Consider the following 24,217-nt stretch of genomic DNA (forward strand, 5'->3'; position numbering starts at 1 on the left):
TCTAAAAATAAAAGGTGAGATTAATAAAAATGAAAGTAAAAAAAAACTATTGAATTAATAAATAAAATTAAGATTTGCTTCAATGAAAATACCAACAAAATAGATAAATCCTTGGTAAATTTGATTGGAAAAAGGAAAGAAGAAAATCAAATTGTTAGTCTTAAAAATGAAAAGGGAGAACTTGCCAGTAATGAAAAGGAAATTAGAGCAATAATTGGGAGTTACTTTGCCCAACTTTATGCCAATAAATTTGATAACTTAAATGAAATGGATGAATACCTTCAAAAATGTAGGTTGCCCAGATTAATAGAGAAAGAAGTAAATTGGTTAAATAGTCCCATTTTAGAAAAAGAAATAGAACAAGCTATTAAGGAAAGGGAAAATTAAGGAAAAATTCCCAGGACCAGATGGATTTACATGTGAATTCACTAAACATTTAAAGAACAATTAACTCCAATGCTATATAAACTATTTGAAAAAATAGGGATTGAAGGAGTCCTATCAAATTCCTTTCATGACACAGACATGGTACTGATATCTAAACCAGGTAGGACAGAAACAGAGAAAGAAAATTACAAGCTAATCTCCCTAATGGACATTGATGGAAAAATCTTAAATAAAATATTAGCAAAAAGATTACAGAAAATCATCCCCAGGATAATACACCATGACCAAGTAGGATTTATACTAGGAATGCAGGACTGGTTCAATATTAGGAAAACTATTAACATAATTGACTATATCAATAACCAAATTAACAAAAACCATATGATCATCTCAATAGATGCAGAAAAAACATTTGATAAAATCTAACACCCATTCTTATTAAAAATAATAGAGAATATTGGAATAATTGGACTTTTCCTTAAAATAATCAGTAGCATCTATTTAAAACTATCAGTAAATATCATATGTAATGGTGATAAACTGGAACCATTCCCAATAAAATCAGAGGTGAAACAAGGTTGACCACTATCACCATTACTATTCAATATTGTATTAGAAATGCTCACTTCAGCAATAAGAGATGAAAAAGAGATTAAAGGAATTAAAGTAGGTAATGAGGAAATCAAATTATCACTTTTTGCAGATGATATGATGGTATACTTAGAGAACCCCAGAGATTCTACTAAAAAGCTATTAGAAATAATCCACAACTTTAGCAAAGTTGCAGGATACAAAATAAATCCACATAAATCATCAGCATTCTTTATACATCACTAAGAAAATCCAACAGCTAGAGATACAAAGAGAAATTCCATTTAAAAACTGTTGAGAGTATAAAATATTTGGGAATCTATCTACCAAAGGAAAGCCAGGAATTATATGAGCAAAATTACAAAACACTTTCCACACAAATAAAGTCAGATTTAAATAACTGGAAAACTATCAAGTGCTCTTGGATAGGCCGAGCAAATATAATAAAGATGACAATACTACCTAAACTAATCTATTTATTTAGTCCTATACCAATCAGACTCCCAAGAAACTATTTTAATGATAGAGAAAACAAGATCTACAACTATATTATTAAGCAGTGGTCACCAAAACCATTTGGTATTGGCTAAGAAATAAACTAGTTGATCAGTGGAATAGGTTAGGTTCAAAGGACAAAATAGTCAATAACTTTAATAATCTAGTGTTTGACAAACACAAAGACCCCAGCTTTTAGGATAAGAATTCACTATTTGTCAAAAACTTCTGGGAAAATTGGAAATTAGTATGGCAGAAACTAGGCATTGATCCACACTTAACACCGTAAGGGTTCATGATTTAGGCATAAAGAATGAGATTATAAATAAATTAGAAGAACAAAGGATAGTGTATCTCTCAGATTTGTGGAGGAGGAAGGAATTGACCAAAGAACTAGAGATCATTATTGATCACAAAATTAGAAAATTTTGATTATACCAAGTTAAAAAGCTTTTGTACAAACAAAACTAATGCAGTCAAGATTAGAAGAGAAGCAATAAACTGGGAAAACATTTTTTACAGTTAAAGGTTCTGATAAAGGCCTCATTTCGAAAACATAGAGAATTGACTCTAATTTATAAGAAATCAAGCCATTCTCTAATTGATAAATGGTCAAAGGATATGAACAGATAATTTTTAGATGATGAAATTGAAACTATTTTTACTCATATGAAAAGGTGTTCCAAATCATTATTGATCAGAGAAATGTAAATTAAGACAGCTCTGAGATATCACTATACACCTGTCAGACTGGCTAAGATGACAGGAAAAAATAATGACAAAAGTTGGAGGGTATATGGGAAAAGTGGGACACTAATGCCTTGGTTGGTGGAATTGTGAATGGATCCAACCATTCTGGAGAGCAATTTGGAACTATACTCAAAAAATTATCAAACCGTGGATACTCTTTGATCCAGCAGTGTTACTATTGTGCTTATATCCCAAAGAGATATTAAAGAAGGGAAAGGAACCTATATGTGTAAAAATGTTTGTGGCAGCCCTTTTTATAGTAGCTAGAAATTGGAAATTGAATGGATGCCCATCAATTGGAGAATGGCTGAGTAAATTATAGTATATGAATGTTATGAAATATTATTGGTCTGTGAGAAATGACCAGGTGGATGAATACAGAGAGGCTTGGAGAGACTTACATGAACTGATACTAAGTGAAATGAGCAGAACCAGGTCATTATTCTATACTTCAACAACATTATTATATGAGGATCAATTCTGATGGAAGTGGCTATCTTCAGCAATGAGAGGATTGAAATCAGTTCCAATTGATCAGTGATAAACAGAACCAGCTACACCCAGCATAAGAACACTGGGAAATGAGTGGTACACACTAGCATTTGCCTTCTTTCTATTGTTGTTTGCTTGCATTTTTGTTTTTCTTCCCAGGTTATTTTTATCTTTTTTCTAAATACGATTTTTCTTGTGCAACAAGATAATTGTATAAATATGTATACATATATTTTATTTAGCATATACTTTAACATGTTTAACATGTATGTGACTGCCTGCCATCTAGGGGAGGGGGTGGAGGGAAGGAGGGGAAAATTTGCAACAGAAGTGTTTGCAAGGAATGTTGAAAAATTACCCATGTATTTGTTTTGTCAATAAAAAGCTATAATAATAATAAAAACTAGAAAAAAATCACCCAACTACAAGTGCCTCAAAATAACATCTTTTAAAAAAAAAGTGAAAATGAAACCAGTTGGATTCTCTAGCCTTTTCAAAGATGTCACAGTATTCATGTCTTTCTATGTCTGTCTCTCTGTCTCTCCCTCTCCCTCTGTCTCTGTCTCTCTCTTGCTCGTGTGTGTGTGTGTGTGTGTGTGTGTGTGTGTGTGTGTGTGTGTTCCCTCTTCATCTTCTTCCCAAATATGTTTTGGAAAGGTTGAGAACCCTGGAGAACAGAACGCTTAAGTGCTGCAGATTCATGTTTGTACCTACCTCAAGGTCTATTAGTTGTTGAACTGTGCTGTGTTTATCCAAAATAAATTCCTGCCCAATAATTGCCTGTATTGCATCCCAATGCCGATGTTTAAGACAAGGATTTACCAAAGCCACGATAGTAGGCAAGCTTTGTTTAAAATTCAATACTGATTGCTTAAGAGATTTTATCATAGAATTTCTTGGTATGCCTGTAAATCAAAGCAGCACAATAAGATTTTTTTTGACACTTAAAAAAAATGGCTTCAGTTTCTATCATTCTTAAAAGGAATATATATATATATATATATATATATATATATATATAGGTATTTGTTACTAATACCATTATTATTTTTTGTTTATCTTTTTTATCTATCATCATTTAAACGCTTAGGTAAAATTGTACTTATTACATTGCCTTCACTTTTTACTTCTTATTCACTTCTTAAAAAAAACCCACGATATATTTTATTTATTTTATTAAACATTTCTAATTAAATTTAATATTTTAAAGGTTTTTTTAATTTTGAATTTCAAATTCTCTCCTGTCCCTCCTGTATCCCATGAGAAGTGAAGCAATATGATATTATATATGTGAAACCATGCAAAAGATATTTATGTGTCAGTCATGTTACAAAAGAAAACATCAAAAAAATAAAAAAAGTTAGGCTTCACTCTGTACTCAGCATTTATCACTCTGGGAGTGGAAAGCATTTTTTAATTATTTTTTTTGAATTATCTTGGACTTCTGTCTTGATTAATTAAGTCTCCTATAATGTTATTATATTAACAATAATATTGCTATTACTATTACATCACGTAACCTGACATTTTTGTATATCATTTGACTGAAACTGTTCTTTTCAAGATCACCAATATACTTTTCATTGCTAAATATAATGAATGACCTTTTTACAGTTCTCATCTTTTGTGATCTTTCTACCAGTCCTTCTCCCTCCATACTTTCTGCTGTCTGAGTTTTTTTGATTGTACTCTATCACCACGGTTCCCTTTCTTTCTGTTTGACTAGTCCTCAGTTTCTTTTGCAGGATCATTGTCCATTTCCTGCTTCCTATGTTTGTGTATATCTTTTGACCTAGTTATTCTTCTCTCAACTCACCATCTCCCTTGGATTCAACTGTTATTTCTATGCAAATGACTCCCAAATATATTCATTCAGTCTATCTCTCTCCTGAACTCCTGTCTCAAATAATCAAAATCTTGCCGGGCATTTCCATCTGAATGTCCAAAAACCTTAGCATACTATTCAATTCTGAACTCATATTTGTTACTTAATCTATTCCTTCTCCTATTGTTAAAAGCACTATCACTCTTCCAGGATGAATGAGGGGAGGAAGATACATTAATACAGAACCTCAACACACACACACACACACACACACACACACACACACCCAGAGTTTTGTTTTGTTGTGTTTAAAAGAGGAAAGAGAAAAGAAGGGAAAAGGAATATAGAAACACAGAAATAAGAAGGAAATTTGGAAGAGGGAAGAATTTACTATTTCACATAATTTAGGTACATAAGGAAAAGTATATACAAACATGGTGGGTGGGTGGGGGGGAAAGTGGACATATCATTACAGTAACTCTAATCTGAACTGAAAGAAGAGGATTAGATCCATGCACAAGTTTGGTGTAGAGAGACTGTAAGGGAAAGAAGCAAGAAAAGAGAACAGAAGAAGGATTTAAGAGAGAAGAAAGTCGGGAAGGAAATAGTCAGAAATGCTCAAAAATAGACTTCATCGAGGCAGGTAGGTGGTGCAGTGGAAAGAGTACCAGTCCTGAAGTCAGGAATACCTGAGTTCAAATCTGGCCTCAGACACAACTCTTCCTAGCTGTGTGATCCTGGGCAAGTCACTTAACCCCAATTGCCTCAGCCAAAAAAAAAAAAAAAAAAAAAAAAAAAAAAAGAAAAAAAAAATAGACTTCATCGTTGGATTGTCAATCATAATGGGGGAGATTTAAAAGAGCAATAAGTTAAGAACCATAAATTTGGTTGCTGGGCTAGATGAAAGGCAGTGGGGCAAAGGAATGTAACAGATCACTTTGAATATAGGATACTGGTATTATTGGGATTTCTTTTCTTTTTCTGCCCCACTCTTCTTTGCAAAAGATGTAGAGCAGAGAGGGAAAAGAAAAAAAGTATAAAAGAATATGACAGAAGGAAATACAAAATTAACAATCATTTTTGTAAACATGAATGGAATGAATTTACTCATGAACAAGAAGAGAGCTGCAGAATAAATTATAAAACAGAATCTAACAATATGTTGTTTATAAGAAGTAATAAAATGTCAATGTTTAGTATATGTGAGACTTTACATATATCATACAAACACATACATAAATCTATACATGTAGAATTTAAATACTTAAAGGAAGAGCTAATAGAATTAAAAGGAATAAACAAATCTGTAATAACTGGGCACCTTACTGTTCTGCTTTTATAATTAGAAAAAAGATTACTAAGAAAGATGCTAAGATTGACTGAAAAATAATTTCAGAAAAGTTAATTAAATATGTTAGAACTCTAGTTATTGGGAATAGAAAGAAATTATATATGATATATACACACAAATATGTACATATATACACATATACATATAGGTGCATGACTTATATGTAGATATGTGTATTTCTTAACTATTTGCAACATTTTTTATAAAAATCAACCATGTAACTGGGCATAAAAACTTTAAAAAAATAAAAAAAATAGCAATAATAATCATAAGCTTTACTGAAATCAATACAACAAAAATGTATTATAAATATGTGACATTTGAAGAAAAGAACTGAAACTTAAATTGATATTAAATTACAACCCTACAGAATATATAGGTCGAGGAACAAAACTTAGAAACAATAGATCTAATACTTTTCAGCAAGATTAGGGGTAAAGCAAGGAGACCAACTGTCACCACTATTATTTAACATAGTATATATCAAACTATATTTGAACTATTTGTAATAATAATATACAAGATAAAGAAAATAAAGAATTAAGGATAGGCAAAGAGGAATTAAGAGCTTTGTTTTTTGTGAATGTTAATAATATTACGAATCTGAGTTTCAAGTGATTAATAATTTCATTACATTATCAGGATAAATAAAAATCTACAAATATCATGAGATTTTCTGTATATTACCAACACAATCCAACAGTAAGAGAAAGAAAAAGAAGTTATTTCAAAATAATTACAGAATTATAGAATTCTGAGAGTTCATCTACCAAGATACATATAAAATTACTACAACTATAAACCTTTATTTACAGAAATAAAGATGAACTAATAGTGGGAAAAGTATTAATTGCTCATTGTTGAGCTGTGCTAATGCAAAGAAAATATTTCCTCAGGTACTTTAAAGATACAGCACCATACCAATTTAACTATAAAGAGTTGCTGTAGATAAACTGTAGATAAAAATAATAAAATTGACCTGAAAGAACTAATGGTCAAGAATCTTAAGTGAAGGGGCCCAGTACTATAAGGTCTCAAGCTATCTTACAAAAAAAGATATTGAATATTTGCTACTGGTTAAAATATAAAAAGACTGATCAGTAGAAAATATTAAGTACCCACCCCAAAAAAGAAAATATAAGGTACATAAAGACAAAAAACCCCAAAACACCATAGTGTTTGATACACTCAAAGACTTTAACTATTAAGGTAGGAATCACTATTCAAACAATAACTTGTTAGAAAAACTGGAAATTAGTCTGACAGAAATTAGGTTTAAATCAGTATCTCATACCATATACCACAATAAATTGGAAATGAATGCACAACAGATATAAAAGACAATATATCAAATAAACTCAAAGAACATGGAATACATTGCAAAATTATGGATAAAGGAAGAATCTTTGACCAAACAAGGAAAAGAATTACAAAACATGGAATGGAGAGTTTTGATTATATAAGAGTAAAAATCTTTTTCACACATAATGATTTCAGGAAAACTTAGAAGAGAAATGTTTGCTTCAATTTTCTCAAATGTAAAGGGAATTAATAATAGCATTTACCTTCCAAGGTAGTTGTTAAGATCAAATGAGATATTTGTAATGAACTTAACAGAATGTCTGGTCAATTATTATTATTATTTTTAAAAAATATCAGTTGATAAGTCAATACTGCTAGTAGGCACATGCCACAAAGATACCAAAGAAAGAAGGAAAGAATCAATATGTCTAAGAATATTTATAAGAGTACTTTTTGTTATTACAAAGAACTGGAAACAAAGAAATGTTTGTTAACTAGAGAATGGTTGGATAAATTATGGTTTATACATGTTATGGACTATTATAGTATCATAAAGATTACTGAAAAGGATGGATTCAGAAACATCTGGGAGGAATTATAAACTGATACAGAGTAAAATGAGCAGAACCAAAACAATTTAGACAATGATTACATTATAAAAAAAAACCAAAACTACTTTGGAAGACTTATGAATTATGATCGATGCAATGATCAATCACTTTAGCAGACTGATGATAAATCATGCTTCCTAAGATTCTGTAAAGAGGTGAAGAATTTTATTTGCAGAATGAGACATATTTTTTAACATGGCAAATGTGTGGATTCATTTTTTGGTTTATTATACACATTTGTTACAAGGGAAGCCTTTTTTTTTTTAAGAGAGAGAAGGGGAGGGGAGGGAAAAAGGAGGATGGAGGGAGGAAGGGAGGGGAAAAGAGAGAGGATGAGAGATAAGAGACAGAGACAGACAGGGACAGACAGAAGGAGAGGGAGAGATGGGGGATGGGACAAAAGTGATAATGATACCTCCCCCCACAAAGGGGGAAAAAAGAAAAAAGCCAAGATCAATCTTAAAAAAAAACAAACAATAACAACAAAAAAAATCTTACAGCAACTCACACAGAAGAGAGCAAAGGTTTAGAAGATGACATAGACAAACGGGCAATGTTAAATTGTTGTTAAAATGTTAAATTATGTTAAATGTAACAATGCTTAAAAAAGTTATACAACAAGTTATGCAACTTTTTATAGCATATTTTATAACATTTTTATGTTTTATATATAACAATATATATATATATAAATATAACATTTATAACATAACAAACTTCTTATAACATAAACAAGCATAAATAATCATCTTTTGCTGTTCTTTATATAAGGAAAGATTCATGCTTATTGATTTTTGTTAAGTTCATGAATGAAAAGAAAAAATCTAGAAACATGGGATACAATGTCCAACACTGGCACAAAGTACTACATAGCACCATATTCTCACATTTTATTTTTAGTTTTCTCTTACTTACTTACTTACCTACTTAATAGGTCAGTTGGGCTTTTTTTTTTTTTTCAGAAATGGCAACTTCATTTATAGTAAATTTTATGTAAGAGATTTGATGTAGAAATGTAATTTTAAATAAAACTCATATTTCTAGGAATATAATCCTAGTTTTAATCAATAAAGGACATATTTCTTATTTTAGTTCCCTCATTAATATAGTATGAATCACAACAGTTATGCATTTATAACTGTTTCATTTGAATTGAAACCTAAAATACTGCTTCTGATTTATTCAGTGCTTGAAAAGATTTAGACAAAAGCAAACTATCTGAACATTCCCTCCTCAAAACAGAGCCAATTCCCAATAGGCACATAATATAGCAATATACAAATAAATATGCAAATGAAATTACTGAAAGATGTTCTATGCAAGACTGGTTTCTAAGACTACCTGGTAGTTTTAACTGGAATACAAAGTCACTAACTACTAGATTAAAAGTATGACTTCACAATAAAAACAGGTTCTTCTTCCTTGCTTTAGTCATTCTTTCATAGTTTAACACTATCCTCCACTTTACCTTTAAAAAGCAAAAGAGCTTGGGAATGACAGTTTAATAGTCCTTCTGTTATTAATCTGTGAAGAGGCTAAAAGTTTAGTTATGGTGACCAAGGGGAAACAAAGAAGGACTAAGACAATTACTAAGAGAATAAGAGTTTATCCTTTAAGAAGAAACATGAAGAGAATTCTTGGGAAGATTGTTTAATTAGTTTCTTAAGAGAACTTTATACTAGAATTGTGTTTCTACACAAGAATTGAGAAGTCAAGAGTCAACTGTGATTATTAAAAGTGACTTTAAGGAGCAGCTAGATGGCACAGTGACTAAAACACGGGCTCTGAAGTCAAGAGGATGTGAGTTCAAATTTGGCCTTAGACACTTAATACCACCTAGGTGTGTAACCCCAGGAAAGTCACTTAACTCCCAATTGCCTCATCAAAAAAAAAGTGACTTTAGAAAATATCCATGGATTAGGGATTGTGATAAATCCCTTAAAAATCATCTCTTTTGAGTCTCATAACAACTCTGACCTGTAGGTACTGTTATTAATTCTCATCTTAACAGTTGAAGAAATAGATTTACTCAGGATTCTACAGCTAGTAAGTTCTTTACAGGAAAAGAAGCTGATCTATTTTGTTTAATAAATATATTTAACAGGTTGGGATGAGATATTAGAAATAATTGATTAATAAGAGATAATTACAATTTTAGTAATTAATGCAAATGAGTTAGGAACAGAGAGAAAGATAATTGGTTCACTGGGGTTATAGATGTGATGTTCAACCTTAATCCCTGTTACAATTGAAAATCTCTCTTTGCTTGAATACAACTTGAAGGTTGATTTTCCAAGATAAGAACTGTTTATATTTACTGTTATTTTTGCTTAATTTGTTACTTTAAATTGTATGTATCCTAAAGCATAGAGTATATAATAAAATTGTAAATTCTTGCAAATAACTACTGATTCTCATACATACCTTTATCCAACATATAAATCATATGCATCCATCTTGTAACGCTCTTCTGGATTAAATCTACATTAATAGTACCAAAAATGCTTTGCTTCCACACAGGAGATAGATTTGCCCATTCCACTTGTGCTTCCCATAAAATTTTCCTCAAAGTTAAATCACATTCAATTTCTGAGATTTCTGACATCACAGTGGTTGCAATATTCCTCTCTAAAGCTACCATTCTCATTGAAGTAGAACTCTCAAAATAATCTTGATAATTTGAGTAAGTCTGAGCTTTATTGGATAGAACTGAAGCTTCTTCTGAGAGGTTCTCAATAATGTCCAAGGCAGTTGCTGGCCGAGTAGCAGGATGTACAAGAACAGGATTTTTTACCTAAGTAACAATAAAAGCAAATCTATGATCAATAAATTCAGAAATAAAGCTAACTTTTTAAAAAAAAGCAAGACTGGACTAGTACAATAAGAGATCTAGAATATAGCCATTGTTCTACCATTGACAAACTCTAGAAGCTTATTCATTTCAACAACCAGTCATTAAATGCTTAAGTTGTGTGAGGAACCACTTTAAAAACTAAGAATAGAAGGATGAAATAAGTCAACCCTTCCTCAAAGAATCTGTAATTTCAGAGGTTAAAAAATGTATACACAAACATTTGTGGTTCAAATAAACAATATTTCAACACAGTTGAATATTTGGGGAAAGGAATTGACCAATATTCTATTATTGCTTCAAGGAGAGAAAAATAATTTCCAGTTTGAAAAGATTAGAAAAGATTTTCTGGAAGTATAACATAAAGGAAGTCTTGAAAGAGGGAAAAGTTTTAATGAGCAGAGGTAAGAGTGATTACATTTGCAACTCCAAATGCAGTATTTTATTTCCCATCCTGAAGCACAAGTCCCTCCTCTGATTCCCCATTAATTGGATGTTACAAAAGTTACAGGACATGAACCTCTACCCCTCATTATATAGCAAGTCCCTGCCCTCAAGGAGCTTACATTCTTTTTTTGAAGAAGATAAACTCCACCTTGATTATTCCTTGGGGTCCCTGTGGATTTTGGTTTTCTAATTTAAGTTCCATTTCTCCAATTAATTTTCATAACTTTGGAAAACAAATGCCCATCCATTTCTCAATAGTCCAAACCTCTTATTTTACAGATAGAAAGCCTTGATAGTTTGAAAAGACTTACTTGAGATTGTATTGGTAGCTAAATGGCAGGTAGGAGATTAGAATTTAGAGGTTCTTTGCACATTGAACATTTCTACTAGATTTGCATTTCAGGATGGAGCAACCATAATAGTAAAGGGATTGCTCTTCAGGGGAGTTGAGAAAAAGGAAAATGTCTGGGCCACTAGAGTTCCCTTGGACCAGCAGTGTTAAAAAGCAACATTCTCCAAAAGCTTTTGGGTGACTATTCTTAGGCTCCAATTCTTTCCATTGGGATATGGAGTGAATCAACTTAGAATATGATAATTTTATTTACTACTCAAGTCACCAGCATATTTTTACTGGTACAATTAATATAATAAACTTAGCCACAATTAGGCCCACAATGTAATAATGATTATGTCATCTAACCTGCAACAATAATAAGATTATTAGAGGCAGCTAGTAATAAAGTGAATATTATTTGTACATCATTCTCAAAGAGGACCACAATAGCAAGAAGAAAATATCATGACTTGAAAGTGAATTGGATTTAAGTGAGGAAGGGCTGTACAAAGTCACCAGTCTTACTGTCTCCTACAGAATCATCTGGATCCAGTTACAAAATGTAGATCAGGTTGAGTACAGATGGACCAGGTTGCAATGGGAAGACTTTGAGCTAATGTCTTTCTCAGTTATCAATTCTTCAGAGGAATAGCTCATTCAATGATTAAGACTAAGTAAAAATGAATCAAAAATGGCTTCTTTTACCCAGTTCCATACTTGCCATCCAGTCTGGGAGGGGAAGAGTCTTAGGGTTTTTGGCTAAAACAGAAATAATTGCTATTTAAATTCAGGCTGAACCATCAGAGTTCCCCAACCCCTTCCCCCTAGACCTCCCCCTCCTCCCCCCAAAAAAGACCAAGTAAAGATTGGGATCTGTTCTTGGCCAATAAATGAAAACCAGAGTGGATGCAATGAATAGATAAAAAACTGGACTAGAAAGTCAAGAAGACTTGAATTTGAAAACTGCCTGCCTCAGATTCTTACTAATTGTATGACCATGCAAATAATTTCATCCCCCTCATCTGGCTAATAATAGCACCAACTTAAAGAACTTCTATTTTCATTGAAAATAGAAATAACATATGCAAAGTGCTTTACAGACCTCAAAGTATTATATAAATGTATGATAAAACCTTACAAAAATACATTTACCCAAGGAGAAATCACACTATAAGATATAGAATGACCATTTCACTTTATTATTATTATTTTTTACTAAATATTGGTGGGATGACGTATTCATGATTGTGTTCCTGGTCAATTATGTAGCCATTTTTGTTCTAAGAAATCTAGTTCCTCAGAAAAAATAGCCAAATTTTATCACTGGTAAGGACCTTCAAGATCATTTAATTAGACTCTCTCACTTTACAGATAAATAAGCTCATCTGGAGATATTTAGAGATTTATCCAATGTCACATAGTTGCTTAGGGAGAACACTGAAATCAAAGCCCAGATTCTCCATTTTTTGCATCCATTATATTGCCAGTATATCATGTTTTTTTTTTATCTTTGTCATAAATAAAGGGGGGTCAGAATCATCAACTCTATTTAGAGATGGAGAAATTGAAGTATAATATCTTGTCCAAAGACAAATAATCAGTCAGTGATAACACTTGTACCATGACTCAATCTGATAATCCTTTAATGAAGATAGGTGGTGCAATGGATAGAGTGAAATATATAGACCCTTATCTATGGGCAAGGCATTGAATCCTGCTTGCCTTGTAATTTGTTCTCAATTACAAAAAATTTTTTTTTAAATATTCATTTTTTAAAATTTTGAGTTCCAAATGGTTTCTTCATCTATAAAATGAACTAGAGAAGAAAATAGTTAACCACTCCAGTATTTTTGCCAAGAAAATCCTAAATGGAATCATAAAGAGTTAAACATAAAACGACTAAACAACAACAGTATGACTTTGCCCAAATCATATAACCAATATCTTCAAACATTTTTAGAAATCAACTTATTCATCTATGTATAGATTTAAATGAAATGTAATGTATCTTATAAAAGAAACTTACCTTGATCTTCAGGTCTCTAATTTCATTCTTCAAATTGAACATATACCCATCCAAATTTGTCTTGAATCTAATAATAGCATTATCCTTATTTGATTCATGAAATTTAAAAGTTATTTTAAGTTGCTTATATTTGAAAAGAAGAACATGAAGCAGTGCAACTTGTTCTGGTGAAATAGTGACATTGTAGCGTTTTGTGACTGAATACATTTGGGAGATAATATAATATTCTCTATCTAGTGAAGGCATTTTTGATGAAATATAATCTAAGAATGTCAAGTGTTCCACAAATTCTTCCACACCTGTGAGCTCACTGCTAAGCTTTAATAATGATGACTGGATAATCTGAAATGATAAAAATATTAATTATAATTTGCAAATCCTGGGTCTTTACTTTTTTTTAGGCAATCGTCATATACTTTTCCTATTAACATATATCCCATTCTCCACAGTGGCTTTTACAAATCTTTTCGTTCCTCCTCAAACTTCCTAAGACGCCTTCTCTCAGATGAAAATGTTATTTCATATTTTACGGAAAAAATTGAGATCATTTACTATGAGTTCTTCCCTTTCCTCTCTTCCTCATCATCTTATAACATTTTTAGGCTCTTTTCTACTATGTTTTCTTTCAAACTCTCTCACACAAAAAGGTTTTTTTTTTTAAATTTTCATTAAGGTCACCTACTTTTACCAGTTGTGTTTCACAGGACTGTGTCCTGGCTCTCTTCACTTCTCTTTGTATTAATTGATCTGTAATCTCAGTTTCCATGGATTTAATGATCATCCTCTATGCTGATGAATCTCACATCTACCTATTCTGCCCCAATAGTTCTGCTGGCCAACATCCTTTCAGACATCTCAATTTGGATGTCCAATAGACACCTTAAATCTGGCATGAGCAAAATTGAACTCATTACCTTTTTGCCTAAACTTTTATCTCTTTAAAACTATTACTGTCAATGACACCACCATCCTCCTAGTATCTTATACTTAAAATCTAGGAATTATCTTTTATTCCCCATTATCTCTTATTTCCTGTATCCAATCTGTTGCCAATGTCTATCAATTTTACCTTTGCAACATCTCTTGAATAGGCTTTCTTCTCTCCTCTTGTACTGTCACCAATCAACAATACACATTTATTAAATGTCCACTATATGCCAGGGACTTTATGAAACATTGGGGATACAAAAAGAGACAAAAGGCAGCCCTTGCCCCCAAAGAACTCAGAGTCTAATGGGAAAGGCAACAAGCAAACCAATAAATACAAACACACTACATACCAAGATAAATAGGAAAAAATTAAAAGATAGAAGGCAAGAGAGTCAAGAGGGATTAATAAAGGTTTCTTTGTAGAAAATGGAATTTTAGTTGGGACTTGAAGGAAGCCAGAGAAGTCAGGAGGCAGATATGAGGAGGGAGAGCATTCTAAACATGGGATATAATCAGAGAAAATATCTGGAGATAAGAGATGTTTTGTTCGTGGAACATCAGAAGCTATCACACTGAATCAAAGAGTACATAGCAGAGAGTAAAACATAAGAAAACTGGAAAGGTAGAAAAGGGATAGATGATAAAGGGATTTTAAAGGCAAACAGGAGATAGGGAGCCACAAAAGTTTATTAAATGGTGGTGACATGATTGGATGACAGTGCTTTAGGAAAATCATTTTGGTGGCTGAAGAGGGGATGAATCAGAGCAACTTGAGGCAGGCCCTAGAAAGTTGTTTTAATAGATCAGGAAGGAGGGAAGAAAAGAAAGAAGGAAGCAAGGAAACAAGGAGAGAAGGAAGGATTTAAAGAAAAAGTTAAGAGGGAAGCAAAGATCAAAGGAAAGAAAGAAGCAGAGAAAAAAGGAGGAAGAAACATAAGAAAGGAAGAAAAGAAGAAGTAGGGAAGGAAGGTGGGAGAAAACAGGAAAGTAATGAGTGCCTAAGCAGTAGCAATATCAGAAGAAAAAAGGGATATACTGAGAAATAGTGCATAGGTGAAATTGGCTGGCTTTGGCAACAGATTAGATATTAGAAGAGTGAGCAATGAGAGATAGTGAGGAACCAAAAACAACTCCTAAGGGAAGATAGTGTTGTCCTTGAAAATAAAAGAGAAGTTGGAGCAGGAGAAAAGTCAGGGAGAAGAGTGAGCATTTAAGAAAAAAGATAACGAGTAATAAAAATAAAGATATAATTTTAACCGATTAAGAATAGAATGAGAGAAGTGAAGCAATACCTTGGTGAATACTTTTTATCACCTCATACCTGGATCATTGCAATAGCATACTGGTGAATCTGCCTACCCTATGAGTTTCTCAGTTCCAATCTGTTGTCCATTCAGCTACCATCTTGTATAAGAGCTTTTCCCATATTTTCTATTATTATTATTATTATTTTTATTAAAGCCTTTTATTTTTCAAAATATAAGTGTGGACAATTCTTCAACATTAGCCCTTGCCAAACTTTGTGTTCCAATTTTCCCTCCCTTTCCCCACGCCCTCCCCTAGATGGCAAGTAGTCCAATATATGTTAAACATGGTAGAAATATATGTTAAATCTAATGTATACATACATATTTATATAATTATGTGCTGTCCAAGAAAAATCAAATCAAATCAGTAAAAAAAAAAAAAAAAAAAAAAAGAAGAAGCAAAATAAAATGCAAGCAAGCAACAACAAAAAGAGTGAAAATGTTGTGGTACACACTCAGTTTCCATAGTCCTCTCTCTGGGTGTAGATGGCTTTCTTCATCACTGAACAATTGAAACTTCTCATTGTTGAGAAAAGCCATGTCCATCAGAATTGATCATTGCATAATCTTGTAGTTGCTGTGTACAATGATCTCCTGGATCTGCTCATTTCATTTAGCATCAGTTCATGTTAATCTCTCCAGGCCTTTCTGAAATCATTCTGCTGGTCATTTCTTACAGAACAATAATATTCCATAACATTCATATACCACAATTTATTTGGCCATTCTCCAATTGATGGGCATCCACTCAGTTTCCAGGTTCTGACCATTACAAAAAGGGCTGCCACAAACATCTTTACACATGTGGGTCCCTTTCCCTCCTTTAAGATCTCTTTGGGATATAAGCCCAGTAGAAACACTGATGGGTCAAAGGGTATGCACAGTTTGATAACTTTTTGAGTGATAGTTCCAAATTGCTCTCCAGAATGGCTGGATCCATTCACAATTTCACCAACAATATATCAGTGTCCCAGTTTTCCCACATCACCTCCAACATTTGTCATTATCTCAGAGTTGCTTTAATTTTCATTTCTCTGATCAATAGTGATTTAGAGCACCTTTCCATATGACTAGAAATAGTTTCAATTTCTTCATCTTAAAATTGTCTATTCATATCCTTTGACCACTTATCAATTTCCATGTTCCCTTAAAGACTAGTGTCTTATCTTTATTATTTCCAATTTATCTTGTAAATAATGTTTTTTAAAATAGCTATTTATTTGCTTATTTTCTCCATCAGATTGTGAGCTCCTCTTTGGCAGATATTGTATTTTGTCTCTTTTAGTGTGACTATTTCTTACCATAGTGTGTAGCACACAGTAGGTGTCTAATAAATGCTTACAGACTGACTATACACAGAAAAAATAAGGAACCTCAACCTATGGGCAGAATTTCTAGATGAGATTAACTTTAAGACAGACAATGAAGAATTAACGTGAAATGTAATAATGTCTATTCAACAGTCCTGCAAAATATATATTGGCTTTGATGTTTTAAAATATGGTTACAAGAAAAACTGAAGTTGCTTAGTTATTGTTACTTAAGTTTTATTGTGTCAAATATATGAAGACATGAATATATGAAGAGTTTGGCTGATAAAAAGAAAAAATAGTTTGCAATAACAATAGTTGGCATTTATATGGCGTTTTAAGTTTTGTCTTATGCTTTATTCACGTTAACTCATTTAACCTTCATCACAATCCCATATGGTAGTTGTTATAAAAAGTAAATTTTTATGTAAAGATAATTAAAGCAAGTTATAACTACTGCCCTCTTTTGTGTAAATAGCTTGACTCCAAAAATGTGTAGTAAAAGAGAAATTTTCTTTATGAAAAATTGCTAAAATTAAAATGTGAAGAAACACAGTCTTTACCTAAATGTGGAAAAAACAGATGATTAGGCAGGTAATATAAAAACTACAGGCGGGTGATGCTTCTTTCAATTGACCCTCCCTCAACATTGATTATTAAGTAAGACTGGAAAAAATGGGATTGCTAAATCAGCATAACTTTTAATAATTCTTCCACTTGATGCTAACCATATATATAGTGCAGTACTATATTCTGTTTCATATCACTTCTTTATCTTCAATTGTATCATCCTAATCCCTGCTGCTTTTACTAAATCAATTTGACCAAGCATTAGTGGCTTCAAGCTAGGAGACTTAAACTTAACAGAAAACATGTTGTGGCCATAAGCACCACAAATTGTAATTCCCACATTTCCATCAATGTCATAAAGTTTAAGAAAGTTAGGTACAGAAAGTCACACTTTCATATATCTAGCAAAAAAAATCTTGTTAAATAGGCTATGTATATAAAGTAAGGCAAATCACACATCAAGCTATTTAGAGGGCTCACCACATACTAATTTTAGTATGGAAATTTACATATAAGTAAAGTTACCAAGAAAATTCAGTAAAAATAAATACTATGAAACAAAAGATCAAAGTAACGATAATAATTATTAATAGTAAACCACTTCAATTCTCCTTGTAACCTGGTAACCTACTCCCAATGTTCAATTAATAGCACATTTCATCTTGAGTCTGAGATGTTTCACGTTGTTGGTTGGTCCTTGGAAGCATTTTCCCTTGGACATTCCAGAATAGGCCTTGTTCCCAGGACAGCCATGAGAAGGTTTTTTTTTTTTCCCAATAAATTTGCTTTTTTGATTCCTAGTAATTTTGAGCAATTCTAGGTAATTCGACTAAAATCTGGCAGCAACAGGACTCAATACAATTTAGTAAAATCTCTCAAATTTGCTTTTCCCAATAACTAGCTCATGTGGTGTAAAAAAAAAAAAAAACACCTCAAGTCTCATGATTCTAATCCTATTAACAATAAAGCTATAAGAACAGTATCAAATTAGGAATCCATAATTAACTTGAAACTTTACAAAATTTTTGTTATTACATGGTACTTGCTGTTTCTACCTGTCTTTTTCACAATTATCAATGTAATTTTAAATGTAAAGTCCTGAACTCAATTTTCAGAACTTGTAATTATATCATACTCAAAGGCTATCGATATATAATCATCTGATAGTGTTCCTTTTTCACAATTTTCTTACTCCAACTAATTCCCCACTTAGAAAGAGGAGATACTTTAAGGATCTAGTCCTATATATGAATACACACCTACTAGCATTCATTGATGCTTCTTATCCCTAAGTTCAATAGTTATGCCTATGAATTTGTTTTAAAGATGCTTATTTAAACAACAGAAGATTTGGGACTAACTTAATCCTAAATTATATACAGAGAGACTAGCAGTCTTAGAAGCCCATTAAGGCTGAAACAAAAGAGATTTCTGACTTAAACCACAGAAATTAATAGACATATTTTTGTTTCACTGGTTTCTTTATTTGTGTAAAATCATTCCCTCAATTCTGAAACAATGAGATACTTCAGAGACTTATATCTATACATAGATCTGTGTGTATGTATATTTATATATACATATAAATATGTATATATGTATTGGCAAATAGATGAAAAGTTTAAGCACTAATTCACTTAGTTGCTTAAGCACATAAAATGACTACAAATTCAGATTGAAAATAGTAAGATGTTTTATACTTTCAGCTATTATATAGTAAATCAAGAGATATTGTGACAAAAATCATTATAAAAATATGTGTGCATGTAAACACATTTATAAGCATAGATAGATATATAGAGACAGGTATATAAATTACATGTTTTTTCTTGTTATCATTAGAAAATATTGCTTTTAAAGTAAGAGGGACATGGTTATAACAGCAACAAAAATGGTTCTCTAGGCCTAAGCCTAAGGGCACAGAGTAACTCAACCCTATGTTGAGGATTTATTTACTAGGATGTACATACATACTCTGCCCCCCACAGTTTATATTTATATTATGTATGTGTATGTATGTGTATATATACATATATATCTACCTAATCTACATATGGATGTGTGTATGGATATGTCAGTACATATGTATATGTATTTGCCAAGATATTTGATTTTCTGTCATAATAAAGATTTTAGAACAGCTAATATATAATAAAATTCCACTTCATTCAAAAGGTATCCATAGCCAGGCTCAGAATTAGACAGAAAACATTCCTGTTCATAAAGGAAATAATACATTAGAAAAAAACAAAAGATTCCTACAAGGTCATCTCCTTAATCTACCTACACACAAACATTGACCTGAAGTAATTCAGAGTTATTCTCCCTTTGAGCAGTTTATAGCCTTTCCCTTGAATGATAGTTTATTGATTTAATGATCAATAAGATAATTATACTTGAATTAAAATTTGGAACAATATCAATTACAATTCCATCTTGTTTTTCAGAAAGTCCAATAATTCTTAGATTGTCTCTCCTAGATCTATTTTCTAGGTCAGTTGTTTTTTCCAAAGAAGTATTTTACATTTTCTTCTATTTTTAATTTTTTTGGTTTTGTTTGACTTATTCTTAAAGTTTCATCAAGTCATTCATTTCCATTTGTTCATTTCTAATTGTTAGTGAATTATTTTCTTCAATTAGCTTTTTTAAAAATCTCCTTTTGCATTTGGACAATTGAGGTGTTTTGTTCATTGATTTTTTTTCCATTTCAAAAATTCTGTTTTTCAATAAATTGATTTCTTTTCCATATCTATTTTATGATAGAAAAACACTTTAGTGCTTTTTCCAGTTCATCAAATCTATTTTTTAAGGAGTTTTCTTCAGATAATTTCTTTTTTTCCTTTTCCATACCCTCTTGCAAAGATCTCATTTCCTTTCCCCATTTTTCTTCTCTCTTTTAAGATAATTTTTGAATTCTTCCAAGAGAGTCTTGTAAAATGGTGACCAACTCATATCACCTTTGGGAGCTTCATCTGGAGCCCCCAAATCAGCTCCACATTTGCCTTTAGGAATCTCAGGGTTTGAGTTCTGTTCTTTTTCTCTATAAAAGCTATCTATGGTCAGAGTTCTTTTGGGGGGTTTTTGCTCATTTTTTTTAAAGGCTGAGGTCTGCTCTTAAGGTAAAGAGGTGACAGCCACTTTAGTTTGTCCTGGACCTGGTGCTGTTGACTGACTTCCAGTGGTGGGTAGGCACAGCAAGGCCCCACATTCTTCCAGGGTTCAGTGGCTCACAATTGTATTTGTAGTTGCATTGGTTGCCTTACAGATAATGTGCTGAACCACTGGCTTTTAACCTGGACAGAGTAGCCTAAGAGCCTTGCAGTAGATTCCTTGGTGCGCAGATGCCACAATGCCTTAGCTCCCCACCTCAGCTCCTTGTCCTGGGCTCCCTGTGCTACAGTCTGGACTCAGCAGCCTCTCTCCCTGCCCAATTGAAACAGACCATTTCTGAAGTTATTGCAAAGTATCTTCTTCTGGAAATTTGTTGTACTCCAAATATTTATTCACTCTAAAACCAGTACAGAGGCTTAATCTACTGTTAATTTGAGGAACGTTTGGAGGAGCTCAGATAGAGACATGTGTACTCTCTGCCATCTTGGCTCTGCCCCCCAACCCCTAAAATTCCAAGAGATTTTAACTCAAATAGCAAGTTTCACTAATTACACCTTAGGGGTAAGTACAATCATTATTTTCACTATCATGTTGCAATAATAAAAAGTTTACCAAGCCTTTACAAAAACTGAACATACTTTCCTTCTTTTATCCTTCCCAGGAGTTTTAAACTCATCCTAGTATAAAAATTAATCATTAAAATAAAAAACAAAAACCAACACTGGCCAATTACTGTAAACCTCCATACTAACAAATAACCATCTCTTACCAAGTATTATATTATTTTATTTTGCCCATTAAGACAAGAATAAAAATTTAAGACTGAAGTTTGTTGAAACTATGTTGGCTCAAGATGTAAATTTATGCTATTCCATGTATAATTTCACAATTTTCACAACACAGTAACAACAAATTACATTTTGGACTTTTAAAATATAATAAAATGTGTACATCCATTTAATTGAATGCCAAATAGCATCAATTTATTTGAATGGAGCTCTGAATTCTTTTATATATAAGTCACTCCATTTTATTGCTTTCAGCATTTTATATTGATCATATCTAAAATTCTGTATATATTATCAAACATGGAATAATTATATCTAATTAAAATAACTAACACTACTGGGGCTGCTGCTGCCGAGAGAGAGAGAAAGAAAAAGAGAGAGAAGAAGGGAAGGAGGGAGGGAAGAAAGAAGGAAGGACATTTTATTTCTTTGCATTAATGCCAAATAAGGAATATATTTTACTTTAAGTCTTGATTTATCACAATTATACCAATAGAAGAGCACATATCACTTAAAATGAGAGCAGAATAAATCCAATCACATCTGAATCTATACTTACAATGGAATCATAATGAATCTCAATTGTCCCAAGCAAGGGTCATTTAGTGAGTAAGGACATTAAATTACAGGGCCAACTGCTTTTAGTTAGCCAAATGGCAAAAATTTAAAATGATTATCTTGAATTTTTTGTCTTTATGAGGGACAGCAACCCTTACACAAATTAAAATCAGAGACTCTTGAGGTAAAAAGGAAAAAGTGATTTATTACAATCTCATGAAAAAGGGCAACTCCCAACAGACAAAGTGGCAGTAGAGGACTGCAAAGTGTAAACTGCAGAATACATGATTATATAGAATCTAACCAGAAGTCTACATGCCTCTCTCCCAGACTTCTTCTCCCATTGTCTAGGGGAGTCCAGGCTTCCACACTAAACACAGAAATCTATCACAAAAACAAAAGATTATTATTAAATAACAAACTCTTTACTCTTAAGTACTTAAATGCTAATTAAAAGTTGGGGGGGGGGGCCCAGGAGGGAAATGTTTATCTAAGATTGTAATGGAACACCTACAGCTTGTAGCAATAGCTCAACTTGTTATTGCAAAGTCTCAAATCACAATTAGGGCATAAGTAAAGGCTACATTCTTATGAGAGCTCTTCACTCAGTTTATCCCATTTACCTTTCTTTTAAAATCCATGAAGATTTTGTGAAACATGGAAATTGCAAACATAACTTCTATTATGTGGTAATGAAATTATGAATGTATATTCTATATAAATCCAAGGACATAATTTTAGTGTTGTATCTTCAAAAAAGTCCATGCTGAAAGTTTATTATAGTTTACATATCATAAAAAATAAGATAAAATTACTCACATCTTCCTTATCTTTTTTAAAAAATCGATTATTTTCCAAAACTCTAAAAAAAAAACCCCCAAACTTTAACAAAGACTAAAACTATCTTAACCTTCTACCTAGTTTATTTTTAATTTCTACTTGCTTAAAATTTTTCATTTCTAAAGAAATTCCTTTAATTTTTATTTTCCAATCACATCCCTTCTCCCTATAGAAATAATCTGCACTTGCCTGAAATTTTTTAAATCTGTCCCTCCAATTTGACCAGAGTCATAAAGGGAGAGGGATTCTCCTTTTACATTTTTATTTTTAAAAGCTTTAAAAGTTCTATTTCAGCCCTTCCGAAAGGTATTCCCATCCCCATTATCCACAACAGTATCTGGGTCCAGGTTATGGTAGGGGAGGAATAGGTTGGACTTTTCATAAGATAAGGAAGACAATTGCTATGTTAAAAGCCTTACTCAATAGTGCTGAAAATCTCATATTTATCTAGGCTATAGATCTTCAAATCACATTTAGAATGCATATTTAATTATAATATCTAAGGTTCTATCCTTTATATGGCTAACATTTTTCTCCCCATAATATAATTTTTCCAGTTTCTAACCATGTCTTACTATTCTGTTGCAGATACAACTGGCAGGATTTTTATGGCTTGTCTACTAGGAAGTTTTTGGAAGACTTTCTCATCTTTCTCCTTTTAGGAATACTTGTATTTTCATGCACATGAATATAAGACTATCTACTTAATATGGCTCTTTTTCCTTTGCTTCTGCCTTCCCTTCTTTGTGCACAAATGAAAACAAAAATCAAAATTTGTATTTTGGGATCCATTTCTCTTTATCTATTTTAAATTTTGGGAAGGTAAATTCTGCATCCCTTCTAACTAATCACAATCCTGCTCAAGATCCACCAATTATTTAAGATTAATTTACTGAATCTCCAATTAATTAATGTTTATCTTTTCTTCAATAGCCTTTACTAACAATAATAATAACATATATACTATATTGTGGTAAGTAAAATATATATTTAATAATTCTAGGTTTCTATATTCATCTGTAAGGATTTTATGCTCTAACAAATTATTCTTTTCTGAAAAAGTGTCATGTAGAGCTAAGAAATATATATACGCACACATACTTTTCTATTTTTATTCAATAATTACCAACTAACTTTTCTAAGTTTTCTAAAATCTATTCAGGTATTTAAATTTTGTTAATTTACTTTTGGTTAGATTTGTTTAAGTATGAAAATAGGTATGTTGAGGATCTTCATCATTATAGTTCTACTGCCAATTTGTACCACTAACTCATTAATTTTCCTTTAAAATTTATATCTTATCATATTTACTGCATATATTTAGTATTTATAGTAATTCCT

At 31.9% G+C, this 24,217-nt stretch overlaps 1 protein-coding gene across 1 annotated transcript in view; it reads right to left on the bottom strand.

Annotated features, from left to right (window-relative positions):
• The window catches only part of DNAH14 (dynein axonemal heavy chain 14), a 361,979-nt gene that overhangs the window by 241,730 nt on the left and 96,032 nt on the right, over positions 1–24,217 (bottom strand). Inside the window, exons 20-22 of the mRNA XM_031968698.1 lie at positions 13,463–13,804; positions 10,229–10,598; positions 3,430–3,620 (exon numbers count right to left, since the gene is read on the bottom strand). Coding sequence (XP_031824558.1) covers positions 3,430–3,620; positions 10,229–10,598; positions 13,463–13,804 — 903 coding nt within the window. The remainder of the gene's footprint in view (positions 1–3,429; positions 3,621–10,228; positions 10,599–13,462; positions 13,805–24,217) is intronic.

Source organism: Sarcophilus harrisii, chromosome 4, assembly GCF_902635505.1.
Source record: "Sarcophilus harrisii chromosome 4, mSarHar1.11, whole genome shotgun sequence".
NCBI classification, from domain to species: domain Eukaryota; kingdom Metazoa; phylum Chordata; class Mammalia; order Dasyuromorphia; family Dasyuridae; genus Sarcophilus; species Sarcophilus harrisii.